Raw genomic sequence first — 15,182 nt, 5'->3', positions numbered from 1 at the left:
CAGAATCAAAAGAAAATAAACATGAAGGGTGGGAGGAGTCACTCAGAGAGCTGAAAACTGCCAGAACTGCCATTCAGTGCAAAGTCAGAAAGCCTATTTGCACACAGCCCAAGGGAAGCTGGCTGACAGTCTAACCTGCATTTGTTTAACAACCCTAAGCAATCAACTTTCTTCACCACAAGCTTCTCCGCTAAAATCTAGTCTCAATCAGCAAATCTCATGAAACTGCTTTGATATTTGGTAAAATTTTCCTCTTGAACTTTCATGTAAAAAACCAACACCACCGAACTTTCAGGATAATTACACTAAGTTTAAACAAAAGTAATTACCTAATTTGCAAGAGGAATTACTTGGAAAAATACCACCAAACTTAAAAGAAGCACGAATGAATTACTGGAAGTTATACCGCTGTGTATTAATGCCTAATTATTCTTTGGCATAGAAAAAAGCAAGCGGCTGCCTTCAATTATGAGCGGAACTACCTCTCTCAAAAAAGGTAAGAGTAACAAATGGAATACAAGTGGCTGCTGTTATTGTTAAACCACTCGCAAAAGTACAAAATGAGCCAGATGTTGCCCAACTGTGATATACTTCGCAACATAATTAACTTATTTCTTTCCCCTGGTCCCCCAAAACAGGGAACTATTTGGGCAATCCATTTACAGAAAGACTGTGGCTATTACACGGTTTCAAATTGTTGAAAACCAATCAGTGAGAGTAAAACAACAACAAAACGTGTTAATAAGGAACCAATAAACATCTAGTATGTCCATTTTGCACCACCTTCAGAATGGCTGGGCAATGAATTAAAACCTAGTTTCCTTCTTCAAACAGTACAGCAGGTAAAGTTAAGTTGTGGCCCAGGCTCCTGACTCTAAGCCAGTGCCCTCCTCACTGTATCTCCTGCCTTTCCAAAGTGAGCAGTAGGAAGAGGGCAAATGACATACAGATATGTCAGTAAGAATGGCTCTTTTCACAGAGGTCACTCAACCAAAGAAGAAAGTAGACACATCCACATGCCTCTATTCTATTAGGTCCTGTGCGCCTATCCTCTTAGCCCCCACTGCCTTGTCTTGCCAAATTCAACAATGCTTACATCAGAAACGCCATCCCAGCGCTGCCCCCAAGCCTACATCAGGTGTCAGCTCCACCTGGCAGGCCTCCTAGCAAATGCTCACCAAGAGGAGACAGTATGCTTGCTGGCTTCTATCAAGGCTCCAGTGCCAAGCTCCTCTCTGTCCCTTGGTGGTGGAAGGTGGCATGGGGACCTAGCCCTGAAATAGCTAACCCCAGAAGCTAGGAATCCACTTTCACTCTCAGACTTCTCTTCGTTTGGCACCCCTAGACAATGTTTCCAGATAGTCATAGGTTGTTTCTAGACAGTGACAAATGTAGCTGCCCAAATAGCCCATGTGTATTTGGCTCCACCTCCTCAGATGTTGCCAGCTGCCTGATGTGTTCTTGTTTGTCCATGCCCCTCGGCTGTGATGCCCGTCCCCATCAGATGCTCTCCACAGTCCACAGGACCTCATGTCCATTCCTAACATCTCCATGGAGCCCAGCTCGGTTTCTCCGCTGGTCTGGCTGACTTGGCCTACACCATGTTTGGCTTTGCCTTGCCTGTCTACCTGAGGCCACACCTCTTAGGGCACGTCCCTCCTTTTCTCCCACAAGAAGATGCAGACTGCTGATGCTCCTGGGTGTGCAAGAAGAGGCACCCTTGGCTTCAAGCAACAAATGTGCCTGGGTAACATTCTGAAACCTGAATTATAAAAATGCATTTGGACAGTGGTTCTTAACCTTCTTTCTGCTCTGACCTAAGATGAATGGTGTTCATATACCTAACACTCTCCCCAAAGGCATCTGCAATCCTGATACAGCCCTGGGACTGCTTGTACTCGGCAGAATCACTGGTAGTAGACCACAGAAAGATGGGCTGTGGGCTGCTCAATCTGGGCATGCCAGGAGGAACTTGGAGCCTTTCTTGCATACTCAAGGGAGCATATTTGAATGGCAAGGGAGAGTGACATTGGGATAGGGACAACTTTGACTCTGATATAATATTAAAGAGGAAATCATTGGCAAACATATCACTAATAACTCAGCCACATGTCAGAGTGGACCTAACTAAATAAAAGGCTCTTTTGGCAAAACTCCTTCTAAAGTTACTAATTGGCCCTTAATTTATCTTTTGAATACAAATGTACTTTGATTTACAGTATTGGAGCTGTTGCTGCTTCTTTTGTATTTTTTTTAGTATTGGAGCTTTTTTTTTTTTTAATGTTTATTTACTTTTCAGAGAAACAGCATGAGCAGGAGAGGGGCAGAGAATCCAAAGTGGGCTCTGAGCTGTCAGCACAGAGCCCGATGTGGGGCTCAAACTCGTGAACTGTGACATCATGACCTGAGCTAAAGTTGGATGCTCAGCCAACTGAGCTACCCAGGCTCATCCTAGGGGTCTAGTACTGGAACTTCTTAAAATGGGCAACGCCCAGGCTCTGAGCGAGCCTTCCGAAACGCACCTTTAACTTCTTCTTGCTGGTGGATCACAGCAAGGGGCTTGGTAAAGGTCTTCTTAGTCTGCATCATGGCCCAGATCATTGAGGCGTCCAGCGAGGTGCAGGCTTCATCTGGAGGCACACACTGCAGAGAGGCAGAGACAGCAAAGCAGGGTCAGGGGTCACCCCGAAGAGCCTGCACCAGCTCAGCCTGCACAGTTGGCCAGTGCCCCTTATCAGACAGCTCACAGCTGTTTACCAGAGAAAAACAGGAGATTTGGGCGTTTTCCAAAGAACCATAAATAATCTGGGAGATATAGTGGCAGACCCAGGATATTCTCAGCTGCACTTGAAGATTCAAATATCACTGGATGGCTTATAAACATTGCCTTTTCCCCTCATCTTCCCACAAAACAACTAGAGGTTTTAGTGTTATTTAGTCTGAAAAATAATAAAAAAAAAACCTATATGACGAATATTGGCCCTTCACCAAGCTGGCTTCACATAAATGGTTCATATTTGTGATTTGTGATTGTGGGAAACTTCATGCACGGCATTATGAAAGTGACAGATTTTACATCTGTTGTCCAAAAAGATAATAATGTTGTCAAATTTGTTTGATTTTTTAAAATCCTGGTATAGGCTCGTTCAAAATGGTATAGGTGACCAGGGTCACCTGCTATAGTGTTCCACACTGGAGTCCTGGGGAGTTGTAGCCAGGTGTGGGGACCATGAGATTAGCTGTTTCCAGTCATTTTAAGGCCCTAAATTTAGGATTAGCATGCCCAAGCCCGGCATATCTGTTTTTTAAAAAGTGTAATCACACTCCAGTACCTTTTTCTTTAAAACATCTTCAGTTCCTTGTCTATGCTTATCAATACGTAAAACTCTGATGTACATGGCATCTGCTTGTTTTTGTTGCAAGAAGTGTATCAACCCTTTAAGAAGTCTATAGCAAGCCATCCCTAAAAGCTAATGAACTTCCAGCTCTTCCAATCACAAAAGAGCAAAGGCTTTTAAGGCTCTATTGTCATTGCTGCTCTGAACAGCATATTATAAGAAAATAATTCCTTCCCTTCCCCCAAAACCCAGAGGAAGCCTTTACAATAGCCTCCTTATAAAGGGAAACAACAGATTTTTCTGTGGAAAGGCCTCATTGTTGAAAAGATCTGCATGTTAGGAAAAGCCTTCTTACTTTGCTGTTATTTCTTCAGATAAGTAAGAGTCTACGATTCTACGTCCAACTCACAGCTCAACCCTGGGCAAGACACTTAACTCCGGCCTTAGTTTCATCAGCTAAGGGCAGGGATGGACCCAATGATCTTTGAGTACTCCTCCTAGGAAGATTCTTTGGCCCTCTCTATCATCATAGAAGGCACTGAGAAGTCGCTAGAACTGTGGAAATATTACCTACAAGCAGTAAACATGAGGAGAGTGGTAACAGTTCATCCGAAGCCACTGCACTATAAATGCTGGACTGTTGTTACTGTCTCATTTGCTCCTCTGTTCCTAAGGGAAGCCAGCTACTATTATTTCTTTCTTTTTTTTTTTTTTTTTCATTTTTTTCCCTTTAACATTTATTTATTATTGAGAGACAGAGAGACACAGAGCGTGAGCCAGGGAAGGGTAGAGAGAGGGGGAGACCCAGAATCCTAAGCAGGCTGCAGGCTCTGATCTGTCAGCACAGAGGCCGACGCAGGGCTCGAACTCACAAACCGTGAGATCATGACCTTAGCCAAAGTCAGACGCTCAACCAACTGGGCCACCCAGGCGCCCCTACTATTATTTCAATTATAGATGAGGCCATGCAGATTCTGAGAGCTCAGGGGACTTGCTTAAAATCTTGTTAGTAAGCAGTGGGCCTTCCTGCTCAGTCCTTATGCTCTTTCTACTTTCTCTTGCCTTGGGCGTAAAGAGAGACTTTAGGTTTAGGGTCATATCCCATGTCATCTGCTGGGCCTTAGAACTCTCCTTAGAATTCTCTGCAATGAAGTACTGGGATTAATTTTCACAGAATGATACGCTATGGACTATCCAGGCCAGGCTCAGCGAGAGGTAATAACCAAAGCCTTCAGTAAAGACGCCTAGTAACTGCCAGGCCTCCCCTCCTAGATCCCAAACTCCTACAAGTCTTCCACCAGCTGCAGGGACCAGCTGTGTGTCACAGCCAAGCATTAAGTTTTCCCATGCCTCTCTACCACAAGTCCACAAATGGCCACTGGGAGGTGAATGCCCACAAGGCTAAGGCATCAATGTTTCCAAAAGCAACCTAAAGAACATAGTTTAAATCATCTTATGTATTCATGCTCCCAAATGATCATGACCAGATTTGCTACATTTTCATATGTATTATAAAATGTTCTCTGATGTTATCGGAGAAATGGCTGCCCAAGGGAATATAACAGTGTAAAGCATTCAGGTCAGTGGTAATTTATCCTGTAATAATGATTTAATTGTTCCTCTTCCCTCTATATCTACGTCTTACAACCTATGTATTAAGAGAGAACTCCACACTTACACTATTAATGATACCAATCAATTATTAGTTTTAGACATTGATTTATATGTGACTACAAAAGTTTTATAAGTCAGCTGACACTGTGTGAGATTTCTACAGATGAAATGCATGTAAGGAATTATACATAACTATGGAAGATCACAGAAACAAAACTGTGGCAGAGACACCCTTCTTGCACAAGGCCCAACTAATGAGGGTTTGTAATTAACCTTGCAGATCCCCCCTATGCAGCCATTCCAACAAGGTCAAAGTGTTCTGATGTCTGTTGTGGCAACAGAATGTACTGGTTCAATATGGGGAGTGACATAAGGTAAACATGATGAACCAGTATGAAGCTGAGAAAAATTAAAATATTTGTTAGTTTCCCTTAGAGGTCCTCTTGAGACAAGTCAACCTTATAATTCACACAGAGAAGGTCAAAAAACAATTGCAATACAAGTCTCAGCGGGACCTGGAAAAATTAATCCTCACACTGAACTTGTCCTTTCGGCTCTGTACTTTTGGCACTGCACGCTATCTGAATAGCAAAGATAAAGCCAGACCTCTCCCTCAATGGAAAACAGTCTTGATTTATCATTTGTAAGATACTATTAAGTAGCATGCATGGAAAAAAAAAGTCATACTGTCAGGATTTATTCTCTAAGACTCCACAAAACTCACGGTTCCCTGCTAACACAGATTTTATTACTTCAGTTGGGCAGTTCCCAAACCAAAAACCTCAACCTGCAATAACTCGTGATTAAACTTCTCTGGTAGGTCACTGCCTCACCTAAAAATGTCGAAATAGCATACAGATGGATGAAGGCCTACTCACCTTAGGTAACTTCTGGGGGTCCTTTTCCTTCTTCGTACACAGCGTGAGCTCACACTGTAGAAAGAGCAGTGAGGTGTTGAAAATGGACTTAAACACAAAGCTGAATCGCTTCTTATCCATCTCAGCTTGGGAAATAGGAAAGTGCACCCTCTTTGGATTGTAGAATTTCACAGATTCATCTTTAGGACAAATGTTTTCAATGATAGTGTAATCAGACATCCTATCCGGGTTTGAATATGGAGAGATAAAGCACGTTTGGATGGCAAAGCCCAACTCTTGGTCAGCCTTAGTAACAGACACCTACAAAAGAATAGAAAGACCAATCAGAAGCAAGTTGGCATCTCTCTTTTACTCTATTACACAAAGGTAACATATCAACACAGTGCTTCGGATGAGGGACCCTGCTTTATTTTCATAGCGTACTTATACAGTCTTCTTTCTAATTACAAAAGTAATATATACTTATTGAAAAAAGATGTCTCCCATTTAAACTTGATATGGATGATTATGGTGAATTATTTGGTTCCAATGTCAGTCTGGAAGATTCCAACACAAGATGAATAAATCTTGTCAACCTCCCCTAAGTCCTCTGGGAAATAAAAATAAAAGCACAGCGCGCACCTAAAATGGATTTTCCAAAATAAACAAACACCAACAGGAAAAATCCCTGATGTCATAATACTGTATCATGTCTTAATAGTATACCACCTGTAGCGCAAGCTATTTTTTGAAATTGCTCAAAAATAAGGTACAGGGGCAAAATCTATTTAACCTAGGCAGAGAGGACTGAACTTCTAAACTGCAGCAAGTCAGAATGACCCTAAAACATTGCAATAAAGCTACAGATTCATCTAAAGTCCTGCTTCCTGGTGAGCAGGCAGAGCTGGCCCAGTTTGGTGTCAGGAACCGTGCAATCTGGTGGCGATCACGAGCCTGGCAAAGTGTCCTAGCTGCTCACAGGTCCAAAATAGGCCTTGCCAAGTACTCTCCCTTCACTCTTTAAGCCCAAGGGTATTTTAAGGGAAATCTAATCTGGAAACGTTTCCAACTCATTATACTTCCCTCTTACAAAACATTTGTATGGGCTACGTCCAAACCTTGTTAAGGTTCTTTTCTTTAGAAACAGGAAGTGGTGTTTGGCCAAGTGTAAACAGAATTCAAACCTCAACTATCCTGAACTCAGCTAAAATCCTCAGACCAGAGTGGATTCTCCATTTGGTGACATATGGAAACTGTGTGAACTGCCTTTCCCCTCATGCCTCATTCCTTTACTAAACTTAGGGTCAAAATAAACTTAAACACTTTAGAAATAAAGTTAGTCCTTAATCATAAGCCAATAGCCCCAGAATCCTTTCAAAAGGCGTGGAGATATAAACGCACTTTCCATTCTGGGAACCCAGGGGAAATCCCTGACATCGCATAGGGCACAGCACTATTTTGAAATATCCCTACGTGGTTAACTACAAGACACTCAACAGTGAAGATGATTGTGATCATGTCACTTTGTTGGGCCTTAAAGCTCAATCCCTCTGAACAATCTTGTGGGATAAATATTTTCATCTCCATTTTATAAATGGAGGAGAAACAGCATCCAGGATGGATGACTCATTCAAAACCCCACTTTGCAAGTGCTGGATAAAACCAGGGCTTAAAACCCAGGCCTTCTGACCTCAAGTCCATTTTCTCTAAAGTACTTCATGGTAGCCACAGGGTCAATTCAACCAAACCCAAGATGTGGCCTTGGGAAATCACCTAGTCAGAAATCTTTCTAGGAAATAGTGTTTGGTAGTCCATAAATATTCACAGATCATTGTTTTGGCAATATTTCTAAAAAATAAGATATCTTGGAAAGATGGAAAATTACATATATCCTATTACTAAAAAGTGGCCTTTAACATGAAGTCAGAACCCACAATGCAAAAATGTAGACAGAAGAAATGCAAATCTTTTCTCTAATCTCAAAGAAAGTACATAGTAGCAGAAAGTCTAAGGTATCCCAAAAAATTGTTTTGGAGGAAAAACTATGGTCAGTAAGTCTTTTACTCTAAAATGGCCTGGAAATGAGTGGTAGAAGGACTACAGGCCTTGGAGGGAGATGAGCAGATGAGCCTCAGGAAATCGCGTGCTCTGTGACTTGTGCCCTGTGAACTCTGAGTCTCAGTTTCCTCCCACACAGAATAAGGGCACCAATACCTACCAGAAACAGTTATTGTGAGCATGTGTAAAGTCACAATTACATACAAACAACAGTTCTCAGCTACTCAATAAATGCCAGCTATAATTAGTAGTTCTATTCTAGATGTAAATTTTGGAGGTTATAAACAGTTCTTTTTAATGCCCCCAAGAAAAATGAACTAACAGAAAAGCTGTCATTTGCTGAGTCGAAGGGGCACATGTACCCCATGTTTAAGCAGTGCTATCAACAATAGCCAAATTATGCAAAAGTCCAAATGTCCACAGACTTATGAATGGATAAAGAAGATGTGGTACCTTGCATACACACACACACGCACACACACATACACACACTCAATGGAATACTACTCAGAGAAAAAGAATGAAATCTTGCCATTTGCAACAATGTGGATGGAACCAGAGTGTATTATGCTAAGCAAAGTAAGTCTGTCAGAGAAAGAGATCATATGATTTCACTCATATGAGGAATTTGAGAAACCTAACAGATGAACACAGGGGAAGGGGAAAATAAGGTAAAAGCAGAGAGGGAGACAAACCATAAGAGACTCTTAAATACAGAGAACAAACTGAGGGCTGCTGGAGGGGAGGTAGGTAGAGGGATGGGTTAAATGGGTGGTGGGCATAAGGAGGGCACTTGTTAGGATGAGCACTGGGTGTCACATGTAAGAGATGGATCACTGGGTTCTACTTCTGAAGCCAAGACTACACTGTATGTTAACTAACTCAAATTTAAAAAAAAAAAAAAAAGAAGAAGAAGGGGTGCCTGGGTGGCTCAGTCAGTTGAACATCCAACTTCAGCTCAGGTCATGATCTCAGGGTTTATGAATTTGAGCCCCGCGTCGGGCTCTGTGCTGACAGCCCAGAGCCTGGAGCTGCTTCAGATTCTCTCTGCCCTTCCCCCACTTGTGCTCGCTCGCTCTCTCTCTCTCTCTCTCTCTCCTTCCATCTCTCTCTCTCTCTCTCTCATAAACTTAAAAAAATTTTTTTAAAAAGAGGATGAAAATATAGTCAATATATGAAAAGATATAAATGTGAAAGTAAGAAAAAAAAAAGCATTTCAAGTAAGCCAGCATTAGGTGGACTGGGGAGAAAAACCAAAAGGCCCAGGGTAGGATACAGGAGGAAGACTGGCCACTGATGAGTATATGGCAGCAAAGCCGGAGGTCAGCAGAGCAGGCACACGTTTGAAAAAGAACAAACTGCAGTTAAGCAGGGCCCCTAAAATCCAGGGCACAGCAGAGGGTCACTGACCAACTGTGCATGTGGACTATGCAGGCAGAAACGCAAGAAGAAAAAAATGATCTTGGATAAGAAGAGATCTATAATTAGGAACAGCACGTAGAAAGCAGTATATTTTCCCCAGTGGAGAAAAAAGGTATACCCCCAAAAAAGAGAAGACCTCTCAGAATAAGGAATCAAAAAGGAGGAGAGATCCAGGAAAACATCTAGAGCCAGTGGGCTCCATCCCAGAATGAGGACAAAGGTGAGAGTTCTTTGTCTTTCTGAAATAGAAATATGTGCTCTGAAGTCACTTTCAATGTGTCGAAGTACCCCATTTCCACCCTGTAAGCTTCTCAATCCTCCCACAGTGAAGCAGAACACCAGCTTGCAGTTTAGCACCAAAACTAGCTCATCAGAGGATGATGTTCTTGTAAGACCAGCAGGTGTTCTGGGGCCATAGAGATATTTATCTTTTTCTAGAATCTAATCCATGAACCTGGATATTTGCACTGGTGAGAGGGTTACATTTTCTTCCCCTTTAAGTGACCCTTTGAGGATATATGATAGTAGCATCTAGTAGATAACATTATGGGCTCTAGAGCCAGACAACCTGAGTATGAACCCTACTCTGAGCTCCATTAGTTACTATGTGATTGTAGACAAGTTTGTACCTTAATTTCCTCATCCCTAAAATGGGGATATCAGCAGTCTTGTCTCATCGGACTGCTTTGAAGAGTCAATTACTATAACACTTATAACCTGAGTTTGGCACAAAATAAATCTGCAATAATGTTAGCTGTTATTATTTCATTATTCCCACCACTACCTAATATTTTCATAGTTATTCCACAGATATATGCTATACATAATAATTACCATTATGTATACAAAATAGTTTCATACATTTATAGATACATTTAGATAATGACCTAAAAAAACCCAATTTTCATGAGATATGGAAGCGCACAGCATTTCACTGAGGTGTGTTCAATTTAAAAGATAATATAAGAGGTGATGTGAGGGGCGTATGGGTGGCTCAGTTGGTTAAGCATCCAACTTCAGCTCAGGTCATGATCTTGTGGTTTGTGGGTTTGAGCCCTGCGTCAGGCTCTGTGCTAACACCTAGAGCCTGGAGGCTGCTTCGGATTCTGTCTGTCTGTCTGTCTGTCTTTCTCTCTCTGCTCCTCTCCTGTTCATGCTCTGTCTCTCTCTCTCTCTCAAAAATAAATAAACATTAAAACAATTAAAAAAAAAAAAAAAGAGGTGGTGTGAAATCTTCCTGGTTAACTCTAACAGTGCAAATACTGAACTCCTGTTCCAAAAATACTAAGGACAAAGCAAGAACAGGACTTTATTAGAATTCACACTGCTGATTAAAAAAACAAAAACAAAAACAAAAACAAAACCATTCATCTGTAAAACACTCTCTCCATGTAGCAAATCCTGAAATGTCTTGCTTTGGTCAGGAATCAACCTGGATGCAGGGCACCTGGGTGACTCAGTTGGTTAAACATCTGACTTTGGCCCTGGTCATGATTTCACAGCTCGTGAGTTCGGGCCCCGCGTCGGGCTCTGTGCTGACAGCTCGGAGCCTGGAGCCTGCTTTGGATTCTGTGTCTCCCTCTCATTCTGCTCCTCCCCCTGCTCATGTTCTGTCTCTGTCTCTGTCTCTCTCAAAAATAAATAAATATGAAAAAAAGAAAGAAATCAACCTGGATGCATTTTCTGAGCCAAGCCCTTACCCAGAACTGGTTAAGGGGTGTGGGGAAGAACACGATGAGGTCTGCCCCAGGAGCTACTATAATTCAGCCCTGACCTAAAAGCCTAAGGCTAGTTAATGTTCATAACTAGCATACCTCAACATAAATGTGTCCGTTCTCTGCCACAGAGAAGACCCCCTGAGAGGGCACGAGAAAGAGGTCAGTGTTATAGAGCTCCATGTTGAAAGTGACATTCCTGTGGAGTGGGTCCTGGAAGCCGCTGTGATTCCTCACTCGCCGCAGGCTGCAGTTAAACTAGTGAAAACAAACAAACAAAACAGAGATAAATCAGAGTCAAATGAAGGATGAACACCCTAGACCTTTATAACCTTTGGCCTTTAACATCTAATCCCTGCCCCCCACTCCCAACAGTCCCTAATTAAAGCCGACCAAAAGGACAACATTCTCACAAACTACCTACCACAAACAAACACATACCACCACAATTTCAGGCCGGCTGAAGAAGGAAGTGTCTCCTTCATCCATATCCCCCGGAAATCCATGATCACCTGACTCCAGATCTTCATAACCATCTAGCCAGCCGCTACTATCCCCAGGCGATGGAACCTGCATCACAATCTAAAAGGCAAAGAAAGTGCAGACATGGTCATTGAAACACCCAGTCACATGATCTGGTTCTATCTCACCCAACACCAATGTAATAATTCAGATGCAAACTGAAAACCTGACTTAAAACAAAACAGGGCTCCTGAGTGGAGGCTGGGTCGTGGCTCTGTGGCTCCGTCATTAAGCATCTGACTTTGGCTCAGGTCATGATCTCACAGTTGGTGAGTCTGAGTCCTACATGGGGTGAACATGAACCCTGCTTTGGGTAAAAACATGAGCCCCAGGTGAGCCCCACTTCTCTCTCTCTCTCTCCCTCCCTCCCTCCTTCTCTCTCTCTCTCTCTGCTCCTCATAGGATTCTTTCTTTCTCTTTGGCCTTGCTCACTTGCGCCCCCCATCTCTCTCTCTCAAAATAAAATTAAGAAAAACCTCCAAGTGTTTCAGGATTTTATCTTCAAAGAGATAAAAATAAAGAGGAACCCAAAGTACATTCGAATTAAAACTCGACTAAAGTATGCATCTTTCCTGGTGAAAGAATAAAACTTGTTTCAAACAGTAGGAAAACACTAGGCACTGGAATAAGGTTGAATGGGGTTGTCAGCAGGCCAGCCTGTAGGGGAAGGGGCCTTCTCCTTAGGGGGCTTCTCTTTATATCAAAAATTCTAAGAAATATTAAGAGCTGGCTAATTTGTATCCTTTGAGATTTCTATCAAGTTTGAGTTGGAAACAAAGTACCTAATGTTTACTATTATGCCAGCCTCTCCTTATCTTATCTCTGTACTCCTCTACCTTTTCCTCATTTCTTCCCCCGTATCTTTCTGTATGGTATACAGATGGAGGAAAGAATCCTGTTTTATTCTATGATAGTCTATCCTAATGTTAGTTGAGATGATTATTCCTAGGTTAGTTCTAGATAACATGAAAAATTCACCTGAGGACTGTGACTCCATAAATAAAAATCCTAATTTTTTTGTGTATATAGAATAGTCATATTTTTTGGTCTGATTTCGTGTCATGTGCCTAATTTCTCAATATGTTGCAAAACAAAAGTATATAGTAAGTCTGGAAATTGCTACAAATAGTTATCACTGGAACGAACACCTAAAATATTCACTAAAGGGAAGAGAATGTAGAAAAACCACCTCTCCATTTACCGGTTCCTCACAAGAAAGTACTGATGTACCTGAAGCAAGTACCTAGGACATTTCTTACCCTAGGTATTATCATCATAATATACACACAAATACACACACAGACACATACACAGACACACACACAGGTGCACACACCAGAAGAAAGAGATTTTAAGGGCTTGGGTTATACCTTTTTCTTCTGAGGAAAATGATATTATTTTTACTTAACAGATAACCAGAGCCTCTTATTGGTGTTAATTTAGACGTAAATTTAAAATTCCAAAATCAAGTATATCAGTACTATATGCTATTCATTATATCTGGAAAAACTGGGTAATATACAAAAATTAATGTTGGAATTGGCAGGAGTGTGTTCATCATAGAGGTCAAAGGTTAATAAATTATTCCAGGAACAAAGGGAGATTAGTTGGGCCAGCCTTGTGTCGGGGAAAGATTAGTGGATGAGAGGTCAGGAAGCTGGATTCAGTCCTGGCTCTGCCGTTAACTAGTTCCTCAAATCTAAGCAAGTCTCTTAACTCCCGGGAGTTCAAATTCCTCACCTGTGAAATGAGGAAGTTGAATGAGATCATCTTAAGGTTCTTTCCAGATCAAACACTCTAAGTCTGAAGAATAATAAACTTGGGCCCATAGAGTCAGTCCCCACATGAGCCACAGTGACAGAGCACCTGATCTCCAGTCTTTCCTCTGGATGGGTCAAGTGTATCTACCAAAGGGCAGTGGGACGCACGTGAATGAGAGTCATGCCCTCCCCAGCCCGTGGCAAAGCTGGAGTAGGTGCTGGGAGCATAGATACACACATCATGTCAAAGCCAGACACGGATTTTTGAGCCTTATTTTTACCATCAAAAGTATAACCTGAACTGCAAAATTAACACTATAAAGTTCTTTTGAAATTTCATGTTTCAAATTCTTTTAATATGTACTACCTAGTGTCTATTTCTGCAAGAATAGGCTTCATCTGAAAAAAAAAAAAAAGATTCAGATGAATGAACTGACAAGAATGATTTCTGAAAAGTGCAGGATAGCTACTACAGTGGATTATCATTGGGGGAATCTGTGGAATCTTCCTCTGGGGAACTTCAAAAGTAAGGGATTTTTTTTCAATTTAATCTCTTTTCTTCAAGTTGGAGACAGACTTAATAATAATTTCTTGAGGGCCATTTTTGGATTTCTCTTGATTATTTTGTTCATGAGGAAGGGAGAAGTCCTCCTACTTCTGGACAAGACTGAAATGAGGCCACAGAGACCATGGAGCTGGCTAGCTCAGCTGTGTAGACTCAAGGTCAAAGGACACCCAATTTGTTGAGAACTGACACTTGGCTTTTTTAGGCCTAGGGTATATGCCCCTGCACATTTTCATAGAAATTTTAAGGCTAATTTTAAGGAAACACCCGGAAAGGATCTGGCAAAGGGCCAAGCTTTGTTTTGGGGAACACTTACAGAGTTATAATAAATCACTCCATCCGGGGCTGACCGCCGGTGCCAAGTACCACAGCCACTCAGGGGAGACTCCAAAATGAAGTGGGTGCCATTCATCTTGGCCTTGCAGGTAGGATCCAACAGAGTGAGCTCCATCCCCGAGTAGTTGTTGGCCTGAAACCACCACCACCAAAGACATAAGGGAGGGCCCACAGGCAGTTCTGCAGCACACAGGTGACGTGTTTGGCCTGGTCTTCCCATATGGTATTGGTTGCTGGAGGCCTGCCTTCCCCCTCCCCCCTTACCTCTTCCCAGCCTACCAAGGATTGTGTTTGTTGGCCTTGGAAATTCAATAGCAAAATATTGACACACAAGGATCTGGAACCCCCTTTAACTGAGAATAACAGGACCCGGGTAAGAAACACAGCCAAGGGGAAGTAAGCCCATCCAACTGAGAAAACAGTATCAGGTCCCCAGAGTTCAAAAGTGAAAGAGCTAGAGGGAAATAACACATACTGGGGCAAGATGGGGAGGGAGGTGGCTTTCTCTTCTCTCCTTTAAGAAATTGCACTGACCTGAAAAGACTCTTTTTCTACAGATACGACCATCTTTTCACTGTCACATTTGACTGACAGGGAAATATCCACATTCTCTTGCACCTCCTTGGGCTCTTCGGGACCAGGAAACAGCCGCAAGCTGGGGACGATAGGGTCCCTTGGCTGGGGGATCCCATCATCTCCCCTTTCCATCTGGCCTCTCCTGGAGATATCGGGGATAGGAAAGGGGAAACCTCCATTTCGGCCTCCCCCTCCCCGGATGGGTGGGTTCTCCAGGGCAGGCAGATTGCCAGGGTCCAGCAGGATCCGTAGCTCAGGAGGGATGGTATGGACTTCCTCATCTCTCATTTCCTCTGGTGGTGACAGAAGGCAACACTGTCAGTGTTTGATGCCAGGCCACAGTCATCATCATTAGAGGCAAGTACAAGAGGAACTGGCACAGAATGGGTGTGTGTAAAATTACTCTTATCAAGCAATGT

General features: G+C 42.4%; 1 protein-coding gene across 3 annotated transcripts in view; it reads right to left on the bottom strand.

Annotated features, from left to right (window-relative positions):
* Positions 1–15,182, bottom strand: part of TGFBR3 (transforming growth factor beta receptor 3) — a 207,080-nt gene that overhangs the window by 24,925 nt on the left and 166,973 nt on the right. For all 3 annotated transcript variants that reach the window (XM_058716599.1, XM_058716601.1, XM_058716600.1), the window contains 6 exons: positions 14,722–15,056; positions 14,168–14,320; positions 11,446–11,586; positions 11,104–11,262; positions 5,831–6,130; positions 2,523–2,643 (listed from right to left, as the gene is read on the bottom strand). In XM_058716599.1, coding sequence (XP_058572582.1) covers positions 2,523–2,643; positions 5,831–6,130; positions 11,104–11,262; positions 11,446–11,586; positions 14,168–14,320; positions 14,722–15,056 — 1,209 coding nt within the window. The remainder of the gene's footprint in view (positions 1–2,522; positions 2,644–5,830; positions 6,131–11,103; positions 11,263–11,445; positions 11,587–14,167; positions 14,321–14,721; positions 15,057–15,182) is intronic.

This window comes from Neofelis nebulosa, chromosome 2 (genome assembly GCF_028018385.1).
Source record: "Neofelis nebulosa isolate mNeoNeb1 chromosome 2, mNeoNeb1.pri, whole genome shotgun sequence".
Taxonomy (NCBI): domain Eukaryota; kingdom Metazoa; phylum Chordata; class Mammalia; order Carnivora; family Felidae; genus Neofelis; species Neofelis nebulosa.
The sequence above is the reverse complement of the archived record's forward strand: the minus strand, read 5'-3'. Positions and strand labels throughout refer to the sequence as shown.